A 25,233-nucleotide genomic window follows, 5' to 3' on the forward strand; every position below is an offset into this window, starting at 1 on the left:
AGTAGTATTCTTTCTGAAAAAGCATTGCTGTTTTAATTTTACATGTTTATTACATATATATAAATCAATTAAAGTTAATAGTTTATCTGATGGTTTCCTAGGTTATTTCAGCCTTTCTGATAGTTTCTTAAATATTTCAGCCTTACTTACAATTTTTTCATTATAGAAATGTTAATAGATTTTCAATAGTAGAGTTCATATTTTTTATCTCAGATTACAGCTGGATTCATTTGATTTTTAAGTACCTATTCGACTATAAACAAGTCTTTAAAATAGGAGTAATTCTTAAGAATCTTTGTAGACTTTGTGATGCATTTCAGAGAAAATTGACTCATTTGGTACTTTTGTGAACTCAGACTTAATTTCATAAGTGTATTAAGCTTCCCTTCATCCCTGCTTGCCTCACTGTATAGAAGGAAAGGGGTAGGAGAATAAAAAAGCCTTATAGTTCTACTTGTGACACTATTTCTAGTTTATTTTTTGTTGCTACATAATTGTGTAATTAGGAATGATAAAGCATGTTATTGCTAAAAAAGTTTGCATATAAGAATATAAAACTAAAATTATTAGTGGAGGAAGATTTTTTTTATCTACATATTATACCCATTAACTTTTAAGGGTTAGTTACTTATCTGTCTTATGGTTCTATTTTATGACATTTATTCATTTGTCAGCTATAAAGTGATGGATTCTTTTTGAGAGCAAACTGTTGTAATAAGGATAGACATACTGCAGAGTAAATTAAAACTAGTTGAAGTTTTTTAAAAATAAATCTAGTACTTGGAAAATTTATAATTTAGGATTTTCCTCCAATTTATTGAATACAAATTTGTGGTCAATATAAAATGAATATGATTGTTTTAGAAAGTATATGATATTGAGAAGACCAGAAGCACTGCTGCTTCTAGAATGCAAATGACTTTCAGTTTCATATTTGCAACTGGTCTCTCATATGCCTGTTTCTTCAGAACTTTAAAGTTCAGAGAATTGGTAGAAGAGGACTTGTGGTAAATATGGAGAAAAGAGAGCAGAAATTGTGTTGAAGTTTAGAAGAACAGAAAGAAAAAACTTGATGTGATTTTAATGTGAACTTAGTAGGATATTCCTATAAAAGGTGAAATAATATTTAATACAACTTCAGAAAATCTGGTTGAAATTATTTTAATTATTAAGACTAGCCATTGGCTAGTAAAAACTTGTTTAAACATCTGGAGGTTGGAAATATTTGAATGAAAAATATTTTTTAGTCAGAAAATGGCTATGAGGTACAATGATTTTTGTTTTTAGCTGAGTTATAAAAAACTTCTACAATAAAACATGAGAAAAATGTTAGCGTCAACCTTACTAGCTAGTTTGTTGCTGATCAGCACAACTTCTGTTCTTCTGCCTGTTGGACATTTTCTTTTAATACACTTACTTTTCAGTTTTCATTTTCTCTGAATATATCTTTCTGTAATCATCCATGGTCATCTTATGCAGTTTTAGTTTTTAATATTAAATTGAAACTCAGAGAATATCATACGCTTGGAACCTGCTATTCCCGGAACAATCACAGCCACGATTTTTATCAATTTATGTGGTTTGGAACTGAAAAGCTTATGAAGTGTCTTTTATTAACTGCAGTTTTTTAAACCTTTCAAGAGATGAAACGAATAAAGAGGAAGAGGAAGATGATGAAGAAGTAGAGGAGGAGGAGGAGGAGGAGGAGGAAGAGGATGAAGAGGATGATGACCACAATGAGGAAGAGGAGTTTGAGTGCTATCCACCAGGCATGAAAGTCCAAGTGCGGTATGGACGAGGGAAAAATCAAAAAGTGTATGAAGCTAGTATTAAGGATTCTGATGTCGAAGGTGGAGAGGTCCTTTACTTGGTGCATTACTGCGGATGGAATGTGAGGTAACTTGAGTTTCAGCTGGTGATTGCTACCTGAAAAGTCTCGTACGGTGATTTCCTGTTTTAAAATTGAACGAATTACAGATTTATTAGTATTCCAATTGAGGCCATAGTATACCGTATAAAAAACGTGGGGTTTTCGCGTAAATACATCTCTCTCAGTGACTTCCTCCTTACTTTTCAGTACTTCAAAGATAGCCTTAGTGTCTAGAAAACTAAAGTCTGTGTAGTTGATTTTAATGTTATGCATGTAGATTAATAGGGGCAACATTGTTGGTAAAATGATAGAAAATTTTCTTTAAAAGTTAAAAGGAATTTGAGCTTCTTGAGGTCTACAAGCCAATTATGAGGCTTCTGACTCTCTTGCATTTTCATCTACCTTTCCATGGTAACCTCTTCCTTGTTATCTTCTTAAATCATCACATTTCTTTCCTTTAGTAGGCAGGATTTTAAAGTGTGATTTCTTAGGAAGCTTTAGCTATTTCAGAAAGGCCTTATCTCCTCGTTAGCAGCTCTTGCATTACACCTTGTTCAGAAGCCTCAGAAATTAATTTTTATGTTTGAAGCAGTGATTGAAATATTATGAGCAAGTCTGCTTGACTGAAATAGGGCGCATGGTCCAACTCTACTTACCTAGGGAACTGAAAAGCGGGACTGAGTTTTCTTCTTATACAGGTTTCCTTTGGTAATATCTGAATTTTATCCAACGTTGACAAGCTAGTTTTGGGATCTGAGCAGCTAGATATCTTTGAGAAAAACCTTATTTATTTTGGAATGTCTGATACTGTATTTGGAGTAGCCTGTGATGAGTTGTAGCTTTTGAAAAGGTTGCCATTGGAGTTTTCAGTGGTGGTGGTATGGTGTGCCTAGCGTTTTCAAGGAGGAACACAGTTCTCATGATTTATGTTTACATTGTATTCTGTGGTTTGGAATGTGATTAAGAAAACATCATCTCCAGAGTGTCTGTTTCTTAAAAAAAATACACTCTCTGTTTCTTAAAAGTATAATTTGTGTTGTCCTTTTGCAGCAGTAGGAAGCTTTGGAAGCATGTCTAATCTGATTACCTTTCCTAATTTGAGAATGGTGCAGTTTTGTTCCATCCTGAAGCTTGGAAGAAAATAGCACTTAAGTCATAAGGAAATGTGTGTAGGAGTTTTGTTTAGGACGTTTTTCTTTTATTACTTCTAACCAGAAAGATTAACAAAGTTTTGGATTTTAAGAATGCCTATCAGTATTGTTCTGATGAAACATAAGCTTCTCCAGAGACCACTTTTTAACATGTGTGTAATTTATCCTTTTGACTGTCGGTTCTTGTGCTGTCTCTGTGGTGCCTGACTTCCCTCACCTGAAGGGCTGACTATTAATATCATGTTCAAAGGAAGATACTTGAGATTACTGAGCTGCTATCAGAATATTTTGCTGTCTGTGATATTTAATTATTTTGATTTTATTAAATATAAATGTAGAGGGAGTTCCACTTTGACCCAGGATGTAAATGTTAAATATGTTAGTTTAAAATTGGGAAGGAAAGATTGCATCAGTGAAAATCAATAACTACTGTGTAAGGCCCACAAGATAGGTAATCTTAGATACATCATCTTTTATGGTTTTTTGTTTGTTTCCAGTTCTTCTAGTTATTCTGCTAGGTTATATAATGAGGCAGTTTTCCTGGTAGTCTTTATAAAATGCTTTAATTCTGTGACCAGTGGGTAGAATTTAAGCATTCTCCAAGTTTAACTATAATGCAGACTTGATTATTTTCTGCTAATTATTTCATTAAACAGAAGAGGCATAGATAAAATTGAAACATTCATGAAATTATTCTGCAGTTAAGTTGCAACTTTGGTTTGTTAAGAAAAGATTGAGTAAAAGTAAGAATAATCCTATCCTAGGAGCAGTTGGATTTTAGAGGATAGAAGGAATGTTTGGTGCTTGTGCTTTGAAGTAGATGGAGAGTTGGGTAGAGTAAGGGAAGATTTTAAATTGAGGCATTCAAGTTTTTAATAACATAGCAAAGAAAAATGAGACCTAGTTCAACAAGACAAACTTGAATTAATGAGAAGGATGTCATCTACTCCTGACAACTGACACATTTGTATGGTATGAACTTTGAAAAGAAGAAAACCTTACCATCTTGATGAAGACCTGTAGAGTGGATCTCTACAGACTCCAGCATCATAGAGAAAACAGTTGTACTTCAGTAGATTAAGCAGTTATTTTTTTATAGTCAGTGTTGTAGTATTTCCATTTCTCGCTGGAATAATACCCAAAGAGTCTGTCTTATGGATGAATAAGAAACTGTGAGTTTTGCCGCTCCTTTACATCTGAAGCTAATCTGATGAGGACCTCAACAAATCCTCATCAGCTCTACAACTGTCTTCCTGTTACTTGGGAGAGCTCCAGCTTGATTTCTCAATTTAAACTTGAGTTGTGCAATTAGAAGTGAAGATTTATGCATGAAGTTTCATGAAAATAGTTTTATTTTCACTGGCAGTCATTCATTACAGTAGCAATTTAGGAAATTTTGTATGGAACTGTTTGAGTTTTGTTTGGTAGGAAACATTTTCCAGAAAGCAGATTTTTCTTAAGGAAAATAATATCTTTCTTAGTTAGAAAAATACTGTTTTCTTAAGATTTCTACATTTTTCTTTTTTATGAAGTCCTATATAAACCTTTATGTTAATTTTCATTTATATCCCTATTTCATAACTGAAAGTGTCGCTTTTTTTGTTTTTTACATAAGATAGTGTTTGGGTCAATTTGTTTTTAACTACTACGATGAGAAAAAAGACATTTTAATGTGCTCACATCAAATTTATGAGAAATCGCCAGAATTCTGATCCTTAACCACATGTGCTTCAGTGCTAAGTTACCTGAGTTGTGTGTGACTCTTCCCGACCCCACAGACTGTAGTCCGCCAGGTTCTCTGTCCATGGGATTCTCCAGGCAGGAATACTGTAGTGGCTTGTCATTCCCTCTTCCAGGGGAATCTTCCTGACCCAGGGATCCAACCCAAGTCTCTTAATGTCTCCTGCATTGGCAGCCAGGTTCTTTACCACTAGCACCACCTGGGAAGCCCAGAATGGTAAAACACAGCTACAGAATTTTTCAGATATGATGACCCATATGTAAGACTATTTTCCAGTGTTATATATAGTATTTACTAGTTCACCACATGCTTGTTTACAGAATTTTAAAAACTCATCCAAAAGTCGCATTCAATAGGAAAATACATAAAAGAAAGATAAGATTACTCTTTTGTATTGTAGTGTTCTCTTTTAGTCTTTTAAAAAATATATCTCCGTACATTAAAAAACTTACACTTCAGTAGTTTTAATAGTAGGCTCACTGTTATATTTGTTTTAATTTCTCAGTGATGTTAATATTTTATAGATTTTTTTTTAGTTTTATTAGCTAATTGATCCTTTTCACTCTCAGGTTTCTAGGTCGTGCTGTAAAACATGGGATTGATGTTTGAAAATAAAGTTACAGTTTGGAATTCATTGGCCATAACTTTGAGTGTGTTGGATTTATCTTTGTTCAGTAGCAAATATCCTTGTTCAGTAATATTTACAACCTTGTGTGTTAGAACTATCTAGACTGCTTGGCATGGGATTTAAAACACATCAATATTCTATCATGTATTGGTGCTGATTTATTTTTCTCCATTTCCACCTTGACTTTCTATAACCATGGATTTGGAAATTTGACTAGAGAGTTTATTTTTTATGTTGATGATTACCAACTACATTAAAGAATACCCCAACTAAAAATAAGAGACACTGTAAATTTCAACTGTAACTCAAATAACAAGTTATTTCTAGTCCATATTATGTTACAGAAAACTGAAAATAAGGTAAATTATTCTTGAATATATTATTTGAAATGAAGATGTGTCTCATTTAAAAAACACCACATTTTTGGAAGCAAATTGGCACCTCCTTGTAGGGAATAGGTGGAGTAAAAAGCTTTCACGAACCAGTTGATTTAATCACATTTTTGTGAGCACGCACCCACTGTTTATCAAACATGTTTCTTTGTTTGGCAAACATAAATTCAACATCTATGAGCCAATATTGTGCTTTGCACTAAAGGTACAAAAAAATATTCCCTATCGAGGAATTTGTCCAGGTGAGGGAAGTATCCCACCAGGATTTACAAACCCCTAATGCCCTCAACCTCTCCTTATGTTGCTTATATTTTTCAATCATTTATTATAATTTTTTTAATACCCCTGTATTCTTCTGTTGCTCTTGTGTTGCTTTGCAGCACCTGCTTGACAGAACTGCAAGAATCCTGATTCAGCCTTAATACTCCTCCTCCCCCTCCTGGCCTGCACCTGTGCAGTTGATGAGCAACCACAGTGATCGGTCTTATTTTAAAGTTAGGGCTGTGAACTTCAAGTGGGCACTGTGTGTCCTCCTCCCAGGCCCTTTCTGCTTTCTCAGCCTGTTTTATTTTTTAATGGCATAATCTTTAGTTATTACTGTAATTTTTATTGGTATCATTAACAGGTAATATTATATTCAGGTGTACAATATAACAGTTTGATATTTGTATATATTACACAGTGATCACCGCAGTAAGTGTAATTCATTCACATTCATCACTGTACAGTTATAGAAATCTTTCTTTTTTATATTCTTTCTTCCCTCCTTAAAGCCCCAGCAACTCTCCCCATCCCCACTTTCAGCAGGTGACCTCATTGAAAAATTGAAAGAAGAAAATTTATACAGAATTCCACTACATGACCTTCTTACCTATACATGATGCTTGCTGTATTTTATGCCTTCTCATCTTTCACCTTAGGTGAACAAGCATGCTGCTATCTAAAACCCATCTTCTAACTGCCATGCCTTCTGCCAAAATCAGAGTTAATGGGCCCAGAAATTCTCCTCTTTTTTTTCCTCTATATTTTGTTTCTTGTTCTGTTCTAAACCATTCCCATCTGTATATAGACCTGCAGTTACTTCTTTGATCTCAAAGAACACTCCTTTGAGCTTACCCTGCGTTTTCTACTGTGCTGTTTCTTTGCTCCATTTCCATCCGGCAAAAATGATTTGAGTTATTTACACTTGTTATCCACTTTTTCTTTGTTTTTGTGTAAACCCAACCCAGTAAGGCTTATGCCACACTGCACCTGCAGAACTGTCAACTGTTCAACCTTGTTTCTTAACTTCTTACTCGCCTTACCTGTGTGACTGACTCAGTTGATCACTCTGTGACACTTTTTACCTGAGCTCCAACAGCTGCAGCTGCAGTTACTTTTCTTGTTTATTTTTCTTTTCTGCCTTTCTCAAAATTAAAAAACCACTTCTCAGTTATTTTATCTTTTCTGCCTTATTTCTTGTCTTTATGTGTTTTCTCCACTTTAATTGTTACCTTCTTTCATTCTTCTGGTATACATTTTAACTTAATTTACACTGTATTTCTGTTTTTCCAGTTTTGATTTGAGTCACTTTTTTGATGTTGAATTTTTTAAAATTATTTTTTGGAGCCAAATTTTTTTTGCCCATTTTTGAATTGGTTGTTTTTTTGTTGATGTTAAAGAGTTGTCGGAGTTCTTTATGTATTCTGTATACTAATCCCTTATCGGAGATGTAATTTGCGTATATTTTCTCCTGTGAACCCACAGAGTTGTCTTTTCACCCTTGGTATTGTCATTTGTTGTACAGAAGTTTTTAATTTTGATAAAGTCCAGTTTGTCTATTTTTTTTCTCTGTTGCTCGTGCTTTTGGTTTGTATCCTAGAAAACGTTGCCAAATTCAGTGTCATGAAAACATCCCTATTTTCTTATGAGAGTTTTATAGTTTTAGCTTTAATATTTAGCATTTTGGTCCATCTTGAGTTAATTTTTATCTTTGATTGTGGTATTCAACTTTTTTAATGACCTCTTTGGGTGATACACAGAGCCCATCTCCTAATTCACAGATAAAATGGGGTTGAGAGTTAGAGACTTGAATAGACTGGAAGTGCCCAATCCTGTGACTTTTCTTCCACTCCTTGTTAAGTTAAAGAACTGTAAATGAAGGCCGTTTGACAGTGGTCTCCAAGTAAATAACTGTCAGTCTGTTTTAAGGAGAGAAGGGGAACATGGCCCATATCTTTGTCTCTAAGCCTCCTTACTCTTTGTGCACACCTCCTCTTGTGTGCCCTTCTTCATTTCACTTCATTTCATACCTCACTGCCATCTCCAAACTCTTGTCTCCATAAACCCTTCTGTCCTAGCCTAGTCACTTATGTTTATGATCCAAAGCATTAAAATGGAAAACTACTATAGAAGTCAAGGGCTGTATGTTACTGCTCATGTGAAAAATTGTTTTGCACCATGTAAAATGCTTTATATCAGACAGTCCTTCATGTAGAGAAATTTAAATGAAAGCTTATAAGCAGTGAGTAAAGTGAACATAAATATAATTTCTCTTTAGAAAAATGACTTTTGAGTTGGTTAGCTTTTCAGTACAAGTGAAAATAAACATTTCCTTTGTGAAAAAGATTAACAAACTCAGGTATTTTTGCACTCAAATGGCTTTTCTCGGAGTGTTTATTTAATTGGACCTGTTCTATCAGTATTTTTTATAGATTGGTAGGTATATTTACTGTAAAGCATTAACTTGGACATATTCCATTTCATAGCTTTATAGATTGGCAGGTACATCAGTATGTTTGTCTAAATGTGCACAAAAATACTAACCTCCTAAACTTATCAAATATTCATAAAACAAACTTTGAGGATTCTTTTAGAAGTCAGTAGCTGCATCACAACATACAATGAGTGCCAGAGTTGTTAACCATTTACAGTGATCTTTATAGTCCTGGTACAATGTTCTGTGATGTGTTGTTAATACTATATACTGCCTCTGCCTGAAGACCTTTGTTTCATTTTACACAGTTAAATTTTCTAGGAAACCAGATCTATAGTATTGTAATGCCATTCTCTTATACTGTTTATGTCTTTAATATGATGATGCAGTAATATTAATGTTTTTATCATTCTGCTTTTCTCTATTATGATGAAACCATTCCTGCTTTTTTTGGTGTGACTTGAACAGTGTTACATGGGATGGAAATATGAAATGTTAAGAGCATGCTTAGGATTTTATTTTTTCAATAATATGCTTTTATTTTTGTTTTATCTTTTTAAGTTTATTTTAAAACTTTTTTGGCTGCACAGGCTCTTCATTGTTGCACATGGGCTTTCTCTAGTTGTGGTCAGGGGGGCTGCGCTCTAGTTGCGGTGCGCAGGCTTCTCACCGTGGTGCTTCTCTCTTTGCAGAGCACAGGCTCCAGGGCTCATGGGCTCAGGAGCTGCAGCACTCGGGCTCCAGCGCTCAGACTCAGTAGTTGTGGTGTACAGGCTTAGTTGCTCTGTAGCATGTGGGATCTTCCTGGACCAGGGATCAAACCCATGTCCCTGCATTGCAAGGTGGATTATTAGTCACTGTACCATCAGGGAAGCCCTGTTTTAAGTTCATGACTAAAGGCATTAAATGGTCCTCAGTAGGTCTCTTTATAAATTTTGCTTTAGGTATTTTCTCACGTTAAAAATAAATGTCTGAATTGAGATTATTATAGAAAATTCATGAAGTAGGTAACCTGGTTAAATTGCTTATAAAGTTTGTAATTGATAACTAGTGCTGCTTTTCTCATAACTTGGCCTTTTTTTTCTCTTACAACATATTTTCCCCCATATTTTCTTACTCAGTTTAAGTGGGGAAATTCCTTTCCTGCTAAGAGGGCCTAAATTTTCATCTCAGATGTGAGGTTTTTAAAGCTAAGTTAGTTTTATGATGTATGTTATCTTTTTGCATGTAGATAGGCAAGATACAAAGTACTTAATTGTTCAGCAATTGCTAAATGAGTCTCTCCTTTACAGAAAAAGCACAGATGATTTTAATATTTCATTTATATTAATGGTTGGTTACTAGATTTTTATCTTTTACAATCTGTATGTGTATTTTAAATAATGAGTTTTAAAATATTTTGTCAGTTCAGCTTTGCTTTCGCAGTTATTTGTACATTATTCTGCATGTAATTATTGGTGTGGGTACATGTAAACACATGACTGATAATATTTCTTTGAAAGTGGTTTAGTTGGGTTTAAACAGAACCAAAATCTGAATTATTGTGGGCACAGTAACCATTTTGGTATCTTATGTCTGGTTGACGAATGCTCTTTTCCATTTTTATTGTTGCTAAATGATTTCTTAGATGATTTGCCAACACATCCAAACAAAAATCAAAACGTTTTCTTTTTAGAACTATTTATTTTTCTCTGGTGAGAGCAAGTATGTTATGGTCTCTGAATGGTTCCTTTTAGCTTTGTATAAGTATTTTAATTCAACACATTAGAATTTCAAATATTCTGTAGCTGCTTTTTTGGGAAGGTTCAGAAGATTGGTATTGTTGCCGTGTAATGGCTGACTGCTGTTGTCCTCTGTGTTAAGTTGTAAGCTCCTTGAGAAGATGCTGTGGTGCTTTCATTACCCAGCGCCTCGTGCAGAGCCTGTCACGACAGGTGCCTAACAAGTATTTGTCCAGTGAACAAGCCCTTGTGCAGACTTCTAGTCTGGGGTTTCGTTCGAGTTTTTAATTTGGGGGATCATCTGTTCTACTTTTCTTCATTTTATGTAGGTCAGGGAGCCAACTGCTGGAAATTGAATGGGTTGCCCACGCTCTGTTCTTTCATGTTTATTCCATGAGTTGAACGTTAGATGATCCCAGCAGATTTTCCCAAGTCAGTATATTCTTTGAAAATATTTTCTTTAGTACTTTAAATATCAGATGAGATACTTATCTAGGCTCCACACGTTAATTACAAAGAGTGTATTGATAACTGAGTTGAAAAAGTATGGTCTAATCACTAACAGGTTTAGTCTTCATTTTTGTATTCAGTGTTTGTTCATATTTGTTTCAGTATTTGTTTTTCTTGGTTTTTTAATATTTGTTGTTTAATGAAAGTAGTAATCTTCGTTTCCTTGTGCTCTTGCAAGCTATATTTCCTTTTGTCATGAACAGGCCAATTGCTCTCTTCAGTTCATAATTTCTAAATTTAAAGTTCCAATTATAGGCAGTACTGGAGAAGGAAGTGGCAACCGACTCCAGTATTCTTGCCTGGAGGATACCATGGACAGAGGAACTTGGCGGGCTACAGTCTCTAGGGTCGCAATGAGTCGGACATGACTGAAGTAACTTAGCATGCATGCATGTAGGCGGTACAGTTTTTGTCAATAATCTAGAGTACCTGATTTTTCTCAGACATTCTCATAAAACTCTGTTGCTTGAATTAAAGTTGCAAGTTATTTTGTTCATAGGCCAACCGCTTAGCTTCAATTTCTTTTCTAGTTTTCAAGCTGTATCATCACAAAACATGGTAGCTGACAGCAATGGGCCTGCTATCCTTGGGGGAAAATCTAGGTATTTAGCAATGAAGTGGTTTCTTGGAGTATCTGTTGCCCTGAATAGCTGTTAAGAGTGTTCTTCATTCACAGTTGAGAGCCCCCATCAGAGCATGCATTCTGCTGTCTTGATTCCCTTTGTGGTATTTAAAGCAGAATCAAGAATACTGGAGAGCCACTGGAACAGGATGACCACTATGGCTGAGGGATGAAAGCATGTTCATATATTTGGGAATGTTTGAGAGAAGGAGGAAAGATCTTAAAACCAGAAAATTTATATTTGACTTAGTTTTAAAAATTCCTGTTTTCTTTAAAGAAGTTATGTTTTATTTATTTATTTATTTTTAACAGAAGTATATTTGCTTTATAGAATTTTGTTGTTTTCTGTCAAACCTCAACAGGAATGAGCCATAGGTATACGAACATCCCCTCCCCTTTGAGCCTCCCTCCCGTCTCCCTCCCACCCCACCCCTCTAGGTTGATACAGGGCCCCTGTTTGAGTTTCCTGAGCCACACAGCAGATTCCCGTTGGCTATCTATTTTACACATGGTGATGTAAGTTTCCATGTTACTCTTTCCATACATCTCACCCTCTCCTCCCCTCTCCCCATGTCCATGAGTCTATTCTCTATGTCTGTGTCTCCATTGCTGCCCTGTTAATAAATTCTTCAGTACCATTTTTCTAGATTCTGTATATATGTGTTAGAATATGATATTTATCTTTCTCTTTCTGACTTACTTCACTCTGTATAATAGGTTCTAGGTTCATCCACCTCATAAAGAGGTTATTTTGAAGGATGAATCAATATCCTACTTGGTATGATGCCCTGAGGAGACATTGAGACATGTTTTATGGTCTCTTTTTTTTTTTAAGCTACAATTTTATGCTCTTTGCCACCTCCCCATTATTTCATTTTTTTAATGCAAGATATTTAAATTTGAACTAATTTTCCTATATTCTGTCTTCTTGGACTACATACTTATGCCTAAAGTAAATATGTTGTAATCTCTTTTTAATAAATATTAAATATACTACATAAAAAGTTTTAAGTTCATATAGAATAAACAGATTCAGTGACAGCTTTTTTTGTAGTTCTGATCTTAATTCTCTTTATTTTACTCAAATCTTCATTCTTGGTATTTGATAGGGAATCAGAGATCTTAATCCATGAGTATTACCTCCTTTATTTAAATTAACAAACACTAGTAAAATAAAAATTAAACTGGCCTAACTCTGTCTTACATAATTTAATGTCAGTAGTAATTTTGGGGAATATCAGTTTGCTTTTTTCTCCTGCATGAATTTCTTTTTCTCTCCTTTATGTTCTTTGAAAGTATTCTGTAAAGAAAATAGAACTCTTGAATAATACTCTAATGAGTAATTACATAACGGGCAAGAGCATTACAGAACTCTTGAATAATACTCTAATGAGTAATTACATAACGGGCAAGAGCATTTCTTTATACTTAAAATACAGTGATTAGTTATGACATCAGTTTATTTTCTGGTCATTTTTTTCCCCTTGTAAGATTAGTCAGGCAACTAAAGTGATATTTAGAACCTCATTACATTCTGAAACGTTTGTCTGTTAATGTTTACATCGGTGGTCTCAACCTCAGGGCTCCCCTAGTAGCTCAGCTGGTAAAGAATCCGCCTGCAGTGTAGGAGACCCGGCTTTGACTCCTGGGTCAGGAAGATCCCCTGGAGAAGGGATAGGCTACCCACTCCAGTATTCTTGGGCTTCCCTGGTGGCTCAGTGGTAAAGAATGTGCCTGCAATGCAGGAGACCTGGGTTGGGAAGATCCCCCCGAGAAGAGAATGTCTACTCACTCTAGTATTCTGGCCTAGAGAATTACATGGTCTGTACAGTCCATGGGGTCACAAAGAGTCAGTTATGACTCGGCGACTTTTCACTTTTCTCAGCCTCTATGTGGGGTAAGGGCATTTGTAATTTGAAACAGCTACCTTAACGAAAATTCTCATACACTGTTTTCACCTGTTCTCCCTCCTCACGGGTTCATTCCTACTTGGCATCCTTAAGGAGGCTTTTTAGTTGCTGGTCTGGACTCTTCTGTATGCTTGATCAGAATAGGACCTGGCACACTTTGTCATTCTAGTGTCACATTGTTTAACAGGCCCATTTCCCATTCTTCTCAAACTCTTCACATAGTACTTTCTGGCAAGTCTATACTTTGAACAATCAGTTCACTTCCATGGTTTGAGTTTCTTAATCTGTGAAATAAATTCATTGATAGATTTTTTAAGGCATGTTCTAGTTCTGAAGGATATTAGTTATAACAACACTAACAATACTGTTATTATTACATTTTATGAAAAGAGCATAAACCTGACTGAAAAGTGAAAGTTAGTTTCACAGTTATGTGACTCTTTGCGATCCCGTGGACTGTAGCCTGCCAGGCTCCTCTGTCCATGGAATTCTCCAGGCAAGAGTACTGGAGTGGGCTGCCACTTCCTTCTCCAAAATCTGACTGAGAAAAGACAAAATCTAAAAGAATAGTATTAGAACAAAGGAATGCCTAAACAAACAGAAAGCATGAAGAAAATGGAATAGAAGGGGGCAAATAATAATGGGGTCATGTAATATTAGCTAATACTTACGGAACCATATATTACCATATAATTACTCTAGTAGGAAACATATCTAAAGAATTTTTCAAGGAATCGCCTAAAGCTGTGAAGAATGATCAGTAACTTAAAAAATGATTGTTACATAGTTTAGTTAAGACTATAGTGTTTAATGACTACTATTCAAATATTTTAGAAGCATGTATAGTTTGTTTCATCTAATTCCAGAACCTTTCTCTTTAGCTTTTTTCCTGACTCAACTTTGCTTCCACCCCCAGATTCATTACTCAAGGTCTGATAACCAGTCCTCTGATACCATCCTTAGTTTATATTTGAGGAGAGGAGAAAATGTTTACCATATAGCATCTGTACTCTAGTGGTGCTTAGGTAGCAAGCATCAGCCTGTGCCATATGGAGTAGCCATTATTTTATTTATGTATAGGTTTCTCCTCCCTTGTTCCTAAGAAATTTTAAGCAACATACTTTATCTCTTAAGTCATAAAGAAATCATTTTCACAGTGCACATTGTACTATGAAGACAGTGACTATTTTTTGCTTGTTTGATGTGTTTGATGCTCCATATAAAATATACAAGGGTACAGTGTCTTGGTGATATTCTTACACTGAAAGCTACTGTTTTATCCTAATTTGAAATTTATCCTAATTTGACATATAATTCATGTCAAAAATCCAAGTCGAATTGAGTAGTACACTTACTGGTAGTCAAAATGCCTCGCATTACAAAATTAACTATACAGCAGAGTCTTGGGTTAAGAAAGGTTAAAATACTATTATATCTTTGTTTAGCTTATGTTGATGGTATGTGTATCCATCATGAACTATTTTTAGTTTTTCTCATAAGAAAACAGTGTGTTGTGTTTCTTTTTTTTAAAGTACATAGCAAAAAAATAAAATTAAATAAATAAATAAATAAAGTACATAGCATTAATTTCCATAACTATATTCTAATGAGGGCAGTTTCTAGAAGTTCACATCCAACTTTGCAGAGGGTGGAGGTATTTTCTGTGTATTCTTCACCTTCACTCTCTAATATTGTTAGGGAGGGGCTAAATTGCTTTCTTCTCAAGCATAATGCAGTTTTTAGCATTAATGGGAGAATGTTAAATATGTATACATACAGGTAGGTGCTAATGTGCCAGTATACATACCAGAGGAGTGTTTTTAGTAGAAGAATAATATTTGCTTTATACCGAATAAACTTAAGTCTGAGGTTGGGAATGTCTTGACCACATAGCTAGTCAGCAGGGATTATGTAAAGACTTCTCTAGAACTCACTCCAGCCTTTTCTCATCCTTTCTGATTACCACTGTGGCCCTCACCAGCTTCCGGCAGACAGCAGCCTAGCCCTTGTGGGGTTGAGCTGTCAGCGTCGCTGCAGGCCATAGTTTGCACCAGCAGTCTGGCTCTGCCTGGGAGTCCTTAGAGATACTTGCTAACCTATTCTGGGGCTTCCCAGCTGGCGCTAGTGGTAAAGAACCTGCCTGCCGATGCAGGAAATGTAAGAGACATAGGCTTGATCCCTGGGTTGGGACGATCCCCTGGAGGAGGGCAAAGCAACCCACTCCAGTATTCTTGCCCAGACAATCCTGTGGACAGAGGAGCCTGGTGGGCTACACTCCATAGGGTCGAGAAGAGTTGGACACATCTGAAGGGACTTAACATGTATGTACCCAGGCCTACTCTAGAGCAAGAATATAATTTACTAGTAAGGTAGTGACCTAAATCATTTACTTACTGACTCAGGGTCTTTCTTACTTCACTTAATGTCTCTAATAATGAGGACATTTTAATGTAAAAGCTCATTTTAAGTTTTTCATGTTCTCGAGTTAAAAATGTCAAATCAGTTTTCCATTTTCCAGAATAAATGTATGTAACTTTCAAACGTAAAAAGAGGTTTAATGTTTCTTCTTTCTAGCTGAGTTTGTTACAAAATTAAACCCCCCCACCCCCCCTTAAACAAATAGATTTATTGCAGTCAGTAGTAGCTTGTGCCCTGTGAACTCCGAAGACAGCCAGCACGGAGTGGAGAACCCATCACAACTGTTGATTCTCAGCCATCTGTATACGTAGGCAGCAACTCCAAAGCCTGAAAACTTGGCAGTCATGCTTCCCCTTAGCTTCCTGATATGTTTAGGGGAAAATGAACTACTTGCTGCTTAAGAAAAGAACAAAGTAAACCAAAAAAAATATAGGAAATACTGTGAGCGCTCTTAATGGTTATTGTACAGCTTTGGTTTCTCTTTGGTATAACAGGAAGTAGTGCTGGTCCAGGAATCCAGAGACCTAGCTGAGCATTGGCTCAGCTAGTAGCTGAAAGTATGCCCTGGGACAGGCCACTACATCTCTCTTTGAGCCTTGGTAACTTTGTTCCTTAAACCAGAAGGTTGAACTTAGTGGCCCCCAAGGTTTTACAATATTATGATTCTATTTATGAGTTTCTCTTTAATATGGCATAGTTCCTTCTATAGTATGTGTTTTGTATATTTATGTTAATTTCCTTTGATTTTAGGTATGATGAATGGATTAAAGCAGATAAAATAGTAAGACCTGCTGATAAAAATGTGCCCAAGATAAAACATCGCAAGAAAATAAAGGTAATAAAAGCAAAATATATTTTGCTGTATATTATAGCTCTTAATTAAGGAACCTTTCCTCCAGATGAGAGAGTGAGAGAGAGTGTGTGTGTGTGTGTGTTGATAGAGTTGGGAATACTCTCTTAAAATAGCCAGTTTATCAAATACTAGATTTGGGTACAATTAATATTGTCAGCTTATGGAAAGACATTTTGAAAACAGTACTAAGCGATCTTTGACGCTTTTTTAGTCCCAACGTTGTGTAAGTCCACTTACCCAAGATCTCACTTACGCATTTCAACTGGTTCATGCACCTCTGGTCTCCAGCTGGGAGCCATGAAGTAGTGTGTAGCTGGGAACTCTGGGGTTACTGTAATAGCTGTAAACCATTCAGAGGCGGAGAAGAAGGAGCCTGAAGGCACAGGAGAGCCTAGCTGCAGCTCTTTTTTTCTTCATCTTTCTGGCACTACAGATAGTGCCTTAGAATGTGTTCACGAGACCCCAGGAGGCACACACTGCATAGATACCATGGGGAATCTATTAATAATGCGCTCGTATGGAAATTAATGTTAGTTTTATGTGGAATTAGGAATTAGTCTTGTTCATTCTAAGATTAAATCTTTTTAATGTTTTATTAGAAAGCAGACCATTCACTAGGTTTTAGAATATTTTTTATCTCTTAATAGCTTTTTGCTACTTTGAATGGTATATATAGTTGAAGTGTTTAATAGTCCTCCTGAAATTCAATTTTCATTTTAAAAGTGAGGCGCTATTTACTCTCTGGCTAAATGATACCTTAGTGGCCCTATGTACGAAATTTTTCCCCTAAAGTGATTATTCTTTTCTCACAATAAAACTGGGTTCATATTTTTAAAGTTTTGGTTTGGCAACTCACTAGCTACAATTCAGGACACTCTTGGTCTTTACTGGGAGGTGTGGAAGTCATGCTGCTGCTCCTAAGCTACTAGAGGAATTTGGTGTGTGTGGCAGTAAAAAGCCTGTTTCCTTGCACAGAGCAAGTTTTAGGAGGAGTATTTCTCAGGTAGAGGATAGGGTAGGGGTAGGAGAAGCAATATTAGAATATTACTTGGGGGATTTTTCCTAAATATTTATTTATGTCTCAGTTTAGTTCTAGGCCCCTCCCAGGCATTTAAAATGTTCATCATTAGGGAAGAGACATGTGAATTTTGGAAAAGCTTCCTAAAAATTATTTAATAATAGTATACCCATCCCTTGATCTCATCTGGCTCTGAGAACCACTGTTTTCAAGCTGTTCTCTGACAGCCATTAAAGGCCATATTTGAACTTTGCATGGCGTAGACTATTTCTGCCTTCAAACTGCATGATATATTATGATCTCTGGTAGAAACTGATGAAAAGGCTGGCAAGAATAGGAAAATTAGAACAGCACTAATCATTGATAAGCTTTGGTACACATAAGCCTTTTGAGTGCTTCCAGAATCTTCAGCTCAGATGCTTTAAGTTAGTGGATCTCACACTTAAGCATGTGTCACAGTCACCTGGAGAAACTTGGTGAAACTCAGATTGCTTGTTCCCATCCCCAGTGATCATGGTTCACTGGATCTGAGTCTGGTTCGAGGAGTTTTCACTTAAATTGCCAGGAGGTGCTAAGGTCTCTGGGCCCATGGTCCATACTTGGACAACCACTATCCTAAATAGAATTAACTTCTATGTATCCAGAATGATACCAGCTCTGTACCGTCTATGGGAGAACTGTGAAAATAGTCACTCAGCAATCTATACTATGATTAAATCTTTTTAATGTTTTGAAACATTACAGTCCTGTTTAACAGGACTTCAGAATTGTTTCCTGCTGCGTCATGCTCTACAATATCACTTAGAAGCTTGTCTAAATTATTTTTTCTATAAATTATTTTAAAAGCAAATTTTAAAAAAGTTTCCAGGAAATATATTAGCCCCTGCCCATCTATTCATAAATAGAGAATTTGGAAAATTTCTCATTTTTTCATGAAACATTAATTTATCAATGATGCAGGAAGGATGTCCCACTGACTTGACTTTATAGCAAGTCATTTGTTTCTTTCCAGTTGTCAACTGAAGATAACTGAAATTTTATCATTCCCAACCCTCATTTTATATTGAGAATCTTCCAGGTTTTAAAACTACCAGATTGAAATTGTGTTTCTTTTTTAAAAAATAAATATTTAAGCCTATTGTGATTTCATTTTTATAGAATTTATAACATCAATTATTAGCAGAATGGAGGTTTGCTTTTCTTAATTGCCTATCTGATTGCTAATTTATTTCCATTATTAAAATATAAATAGTAGAAACTTTATTTCTCATCCTATAGTATTTGTTAGATAAGTTTGAAAAAACATCTCTGACTGTTTTTCTTTATATTCTTTTTATGTTTTTTAGTAATGTAGTCTACAGCTTTGAGTTAAAAATGAGTTTTAGCATTGATACTAATGAATGCTTCATGATAAATTATGACTAACATAGGATACCTTTTTTCCCTTAACTTAGAATAAATTAGACAAAGAAAAAGACAAAGATGAAAAATATTCTCCTAAAAACTGTAAACTCCGGCGCTTGTCAAAACCACCATTTCAGACAAATCCATCTCCTGAAATGGTATCCAAATTGGATCTTACTGATGCCAAGAACTCTGATACAGCTCATATTAAGTCCATAGAAATCACTTCTATCCTTAATGGACTTCAAGGTAAACACAACGAGCATCCTGTTGCATGCAAGTATTTGTTTTAAATGTTTAAATGTTTTTGACTTTTATAAATCAAATGCTATAAAGGTAATTCAGTAACATTATGAAGTTCTCTTTTTTAATTGAACTGTAACTTTGTTGACTCTGTTATTATTTGAAATCAGCCATTAATTTTACTTTTTTTACAACTGTATTAAACCTGTTTATATTCCTAAAGAGGATATTATTTACTTTTTTAAAAACTTTGGCAAACATAAACCTAACTATGTAAAAAAAGACAGTATTTCCACTTTAATGAAGGCTCATCTGAATAGAGTTTCCAGGTCATATTCAGCTTCGTTGTCAGTCTACAAAGACCTCTGTAAGGTAATTCAGTGGGGCAAGGTTATTAGGGCCTTCTGGGAAACATCAGGGCTCTCAGGAATATCTCTTCGGAATTATCTCTCAGGAATTATGCTCTCCATTCTCTAGCAGATGTTAAGAACAAGTGAGTAAGATGGAAGATAAATTTTTAGAGACTGTCCACATTTGAAAATATATTATTTATGGTCTATCAGGGTTGGAAGTTTTTCCTTAATTATTTTATTGGCATTGTTCAGCTGTATTTTTCCTTCAGTGTTCTATGTGAAGTCCAGAGCTCTTGGCCCTGATTCTTTGTGGGTGACTTGTTTTATGGCTTGTTTTTTGCCTTCCTTTCTCTGAAATCTTGAATCTCTGTTTTTAATGTCTTCAGATTGCACAGAGATTACCCCTTTTGTGGATGTATTTTCATCTATTGTAATGTGTACTTGCTAAGCTGCTTCATTCTAGAAACTTGTATCTTTCTGTTTTGGATAGTTTTCTTGAAATATTTTGTTTATTTTTCTCCTCTACACTTCCATATTCTTTCCCCTACCCTCCTTTGCTCCCTTTCTCTCTTTTGAACCCTGCCATTATATTAATATTGAACCTTCTGCAGTATACTCTTAATATAGTTACCTTTTCTCAGAGACACATTATTGATTGTTCTGTCTTCTAGTTTCTTAGAAATTTTCTTGATTTTATCTTTTAATCCTTTTACTGTTTGGTACTGTAATGCTTATTGACAGCTGTAGTGTTTTTACTTTTTAAGAACTCTTTGTTTTCTGCAATGCTTCATATGATTCTGTTCTTATAAAATGGGTGGGTGCAATATCTTGTTTCTGATTTCATTCTTTTTTATTGTAGTAGAGTTGATTAACAGTGCTGTGTTAGTTTCTGGTATATAGCAAAGTGGTTCAGTTATATATGTAGTCTTTTTTCATACTCTTTTCCTTTATGGTTTATTACAAAATTTTGAATAGAATTCCCTGTGCTATAAACCTTGTTGTTTATTTTACATATAGTAGTTTGTATCTGCTAATCCCAAACTCCTAACTTACCCTCTCCACTCCTTTTCCCCTTTGTTAATCATAAGTTTGTTTTCTATGTCTTCGAGTCTGTTTCTGTTTCATAAATAATTTGTGTCATAGTTAAGATTCCACATGTCAGTGATGATATATGGTATTTGCTTTCTCTGATTTAACTTCGTTTAGCGTGATAATCTCTAGATCCGTCCATGTTGCTTCAAATGGCCTCGTTTCCTTCTTTTTGTATGGCTGAGTAGTATCTCATTGTATATATGTACCACATCTTATTTATCCGTTTATCTGTCAGTGGCCATTTAGGGTTGCTTCCATGTCTTGGCTATTATAAATACTGCTGCTATGAACATTGGGATACATGTATCTTTTCAAATTATAGTTTTTTCCAGATGTCCCAGGAGTGGGATTGTTGAATCATATAGCAAGAAAGACAAAAACTCTGTTTATAGCTTTTTTTAGGAGCCTCCATACTCTTTTCCACAGTGGCTGCACCAGTTTACTTCCCCACCAGCAGTGTACGAGGGTCCCCTTTTCTCCACATCTTCTCCAGCATTTGTTATTAGGAAACTTTTTAATGATGGCCATTCTGACTGGTGCCTCACTGTAGTTTTGATTTGCATTTCTCTGATACTTAGTGATGTTGAGCATCTTTTCGTGTGCCTGTTGGCCATCTGTCTGTCTGCTTTTTAGGTCTTCTGCCCATTTTTCAGTTGGATTGTTTGTTCTTTTTTTGTTGTTGTTGAGTTGTATGAGCAATTTGTATATTTTGGAAATTAAGCCTTGTCAGTTGCATTGTTTGCAAATATTTTCTCTCAGTCCATAGGTTGTGATTTCCTTTGTAGTGCAAAATCTTAACTAATTTGATTAGGTCACATTTGTTTATTTTTGCTTTTATTTCTAGTGCCTTGGGAGATGAACCCAAGAAAACATTGGTACAATTTATGTCAGAGAATGTTTTGTCTGTGGTCTCTTCTAGGAGATTTAGGGTGTCATGTCTTATACTTAACTCAGCTGTTTTGAGTGTATTTTTGTGTATGGTCTGCGGGTATGTTCTGACTTCATTGATTTACATTTAACAGTCCAGCTTTTCCAACACCACTTATATACAAAGTGTGGCAGAAGGGGACAGAGGTATTAATAAGAAAATTCTCATTGCTTATATATATATCAACAAATAGTATATTATTAAGAGATGATGATAGTAACTATGGATAGAAATAGTTATGAGATTTTGGAATCTGTGGAAGGAAGAAAAGAGGAGCCGTTGGTGTTTTGTTATGAGAGTAAATTAGTTTTCACTGTGTATATGTATTACTTGCTCCTTCATTGATCACAGCCTTGCCATAGTGAAGAGGCTTGCATAACTCAGTGAAGCTATGAGCCATGCTGTGTGGGGCCATCCAAGGTGGACGGGTCACAGTGGAGAGTTCTGAAAAAGTGATGTGGTCCACTGAAGGGGAGAATGGCAGACCGCTCCAGTACTCTTCCCATGAACAGTATGAAAAGGCAAAAAGATACGACACCTGAAGATGAGCCACCCAGATCAGAAAATGTCCAGTATGCTACCGGGGAAGAGCAGACGGCAATTATTAGTAGCTCCAGAAAGAATGAAGGAGCTACGCCAAAGTGGAAATGACACTCAGTTGTGGATGTGTCTGGTGTGAAAGTAAAGTCTAATGCTGTGCAGAACAATATGGAATAGGAACCCAGAATGTTAGGTCCATGAATCAAGGTAAATTGGACGTGGTCAAGAAGGAGATGGCAAGAGTGAACATTGACATCTTAGAAATCAGTGAACTAAAATGGACAGGAATGGGCAAATTTAATTCAGATGACCTATTATATCTACTAGTGCAGGCAAGAATCCCTTAGAAGAAATGGAATAGCCCTAATACCCAACAGAAGAGTCTGAAATGCAGTACTTGGGTGCAGTCTCAAAAATGACAGAGTGATCTCAATTCATTTCCAAGGCAAACCATTCAACATCACAGTAATCCAAGTCTGTGCCCAACCACTAATGCTGAAGTGCCTGAAGTTGACTTATTTATGAAGGCCTACAAGACCTAGAACTAACACCAAAAAAAAAAAAAGTCCTTTTCATCATAGGGGATTGGAATGCAAAAGTAGTAGGAAGTGAAGAGGTACCTGGAATAACTGACAAGTTTGGCCTTGGAGTACAAAATGAAGCAGGGCAAAGGCTAACAGAGTTTTGTCAAGAAAACACTCTGGTCATAGCAAACACCCTTTTCCAACAACACAAGAGACGACTCTGTACATGGACATCCCCAGATGGTCAATACCGAAATCAAATTGATTATATTCTTTTCAGCCAAAGATGGAGAAGCTCTATACAGTCAGCAAAAACAACACCCGGAGCTGACTGTGGCTCAGATCATGAGCTTCTTATTGCAAAATAGAGGCTTAAATTGAAGAAAGTGGGGAAAACCTCTAAGCCATTCAGGTACGCCCTAAATCAAATCCCTTATGATTATACACCAGAGGTGATGAATAGATTCAAGGGATTAGATCTTGTAGACAGAGTGCCTGAAGAACTATGGATGGAGGTTTGTAACAATTGTATGGGAGGCAGTGACCAGAACCATCCGTGAGAAAAGAAATGCAAGAAGCAAAGTGGTTGTCTGAGGAGGCTTTACAAATAGCTGAGAAAAGAAGACAAGTGAAAGGCAAGGGAGAACGGGAAAGATACGCTCAACTGAATGCAGACTTCCCAAGAATAGCAAGGAGAGATAAGAAAGCTTTCCTCAGTGATCAGTGCAAAGAAATAGAGGAATATAATTGAATGGGAAAGACTAGAGATCTCTTCAAGAAAACTGGAAATAGCAAGGGAACATTTCATGCAAGAATGGGCATGATAAAGGAGAGAAATGGTAAGGACCTAATAAAAGAAGAAGAGATTAAGAAAGGTGGCAAGAATATCCAGAACTGTACAAAAAAAGTCTTAATGGCCTGGATAACCATGATGGTGTTAGAGCCATACATCCTGGAGTGTGATGTCACATGAGCCTTAGGAAGCATCATTGTGAAAAAAGCTAGTGGAGGAGGTGGAATTCCAGCTGAACTATCAAATCCTAAAAGATGATGCTGTTAAAGTGCTACATTCAGTATGCCAGCAAATTTGGAAACCTCAGCAGTGGCCACAGGATTAGAAAAGGTCGGTATTTATTCCAGTCTCAAAGAAGGGCAATGCCACGGAATGTTCCAACTACTGTACTCGTTTCACATGCTAATAAAGGTTATGTTCAAAATCCTTCAAGCTAGGCTTTAATAGTACGTGAACTTCCAAATGTACAAGCTGGGTTTAGAAAAGGCAGAGGAACCAGAGATCAAATAACCAACATTTATTGGATCATAAAGAAAGCGAGGGAATTCCAGAAAAACATCTGCTTCCTTGACTATGCTAAAGCCTTTGACTGTGTGGATCATAACAAACTGTGGAAAATTCTTAGAGAGATGAGAATACCAGACCACCTTACTTGCCTCTTGAGAAACCTGTATGCAGATCAAGAAGCAATAGTTAGAACCAGACATGATACAACAGACTGGTTCAAAATTGGGAAAGGGGTATGACAAGGCTGCATACTGTCACCCTGCTTATTTAACTTCTATGCAGAGTGCATGCTAAGTCACCAGTCGTGTCCGACTCTGTGAGACCCTATGGACTGTAGTCTGTCAGGCTCCTCTGTCCATGGCATTCTCTAGGCAAGAATACTGGATTGGGTTGCCATGCCCTCCTCCAGGGAATCTTCCCAACCCAGGGATGGAACCCGTGTCTCTTTCATTCCCTGCATTGGCAGGCAGGTCCTTTATCACTCGCGCTGCCCGGGAAGCCCTTTATACAGAGTCCTTCATGGGAAATGCTGAGCGGGTGAGTCACAAGCTGGGATCAGGACTGCTGGGAGAGAGATCTGGAACCTCAGATACACAGATAATACCACTCTAATGGCAGAAAGCGAAGAGGAACTAAAAGGCCTCTTGTTGAGCATGAAAGAGGAGAGTGAAAAAGCTGGCTTAAAAAACATTCAAACAATGAAGATCATGGGATCTGATCCTATCAGATCATGACAAATAGATGGGGAAAAACTGGAAACCGATAGATTTTATTTTCTTGGGCTCCAAAATCACTGCAGACGGTGACTGCAGCCATGATATTAAAAGGTGCTTGCTCCTTGATAGAAAAACTATGACAAACCTAGACAGCATATTAAAAAACAGAGACATCCCTTTGTTGACTAAGGTCCATATAGTCAAAGCTGTGGTTTTTCCAGTAGTCATTAATGGATGCGAAAGTTGGACCATAAAAGGCTCAGTGCGAAAGAATTGATGCTTTCAAATTGTGGTGCTGGAGAAGACTCTTGAGAGTCCCATGGACAGCAAGGAGATCAAACCAGTCAATCCTAAACGAGTAAATCAACCCTAAATATTCATTGGAAGGACTGATACTGAGGCTGAAGCTCCAATACTATGGTCACATAATTCGAAGAGCCAACTATTGGAAAAGATTGACGGCAAAAGGAGAAAGAGGGTGCAGAGGATGAGATGGTTAGATAGCATCACCAACTCAGTGGGCATGAGTTTGAGCAAACTCAGTTATTTCAGATTCAGTTATTTAGGAACACATTGAAAAGATTAAATATCTTTAACCATCTTA

The 25,233-nt window shown here is 36.2% G+C and overlaps 1 protein-coding gene across 7 annotated transcripts in view; it reads left to right on the forward strand.

Annotated features, from left to right (window-relative positions):
* The window catches only part of ARID4B (AT-rich interaction domain 4B), a 134,239-nt gene that overhangs the window by 94,780 nt on the left and 14,226 nt on the right, over nucleotides 1-25,233 (forward strand). For 4 of the 7 annotated variants that reach the window (XR_006270937.1, XM_043477045.1, XM_043477048.1 and 1 more), the window contains exons 17-19: nucleotides 1,642-1,896; nucleotides 16,409-16,493; nucleotides 18,984-19,182. Coding sequence is in view for 6 of the 7 variants with exons in the window: in XM_043477045.1 (XP_043332980.1) it covers nucleotides 1,642-1,896; nucleotides 16,409-16,493; nucleotides 18,984-19,182 (539 nt within the window). In the remaining variant the exon portion in view is untranslated. The remainder of the gene's footprint in view (nucleotides 1-1,641; nucleotides 1,897-16,408; nucleotides 16,494-18,983; nucleotides 19,183-25,233) is intronic. The other 3 variants (XM_043477047.1, XM_043477049.1, XM_043477050.1) reach the window with 3 other exon arrangements.

The sequence above is a fragment of the Cervus canadensis genome, chromosome 8 (genome assembly GCF_019320065.1).
Source record: "Cervus canadensis isolate Bull #8, Minnesota chromosome 8, ASM1932006v1, whole genome shotgun sequence".
Taxonomy (NCBI): Eukaryota; Metazoa; Chordata; class Mammalia; order Artiodactyla; family Cervidae; genus Cervus; species Cervus canadensis.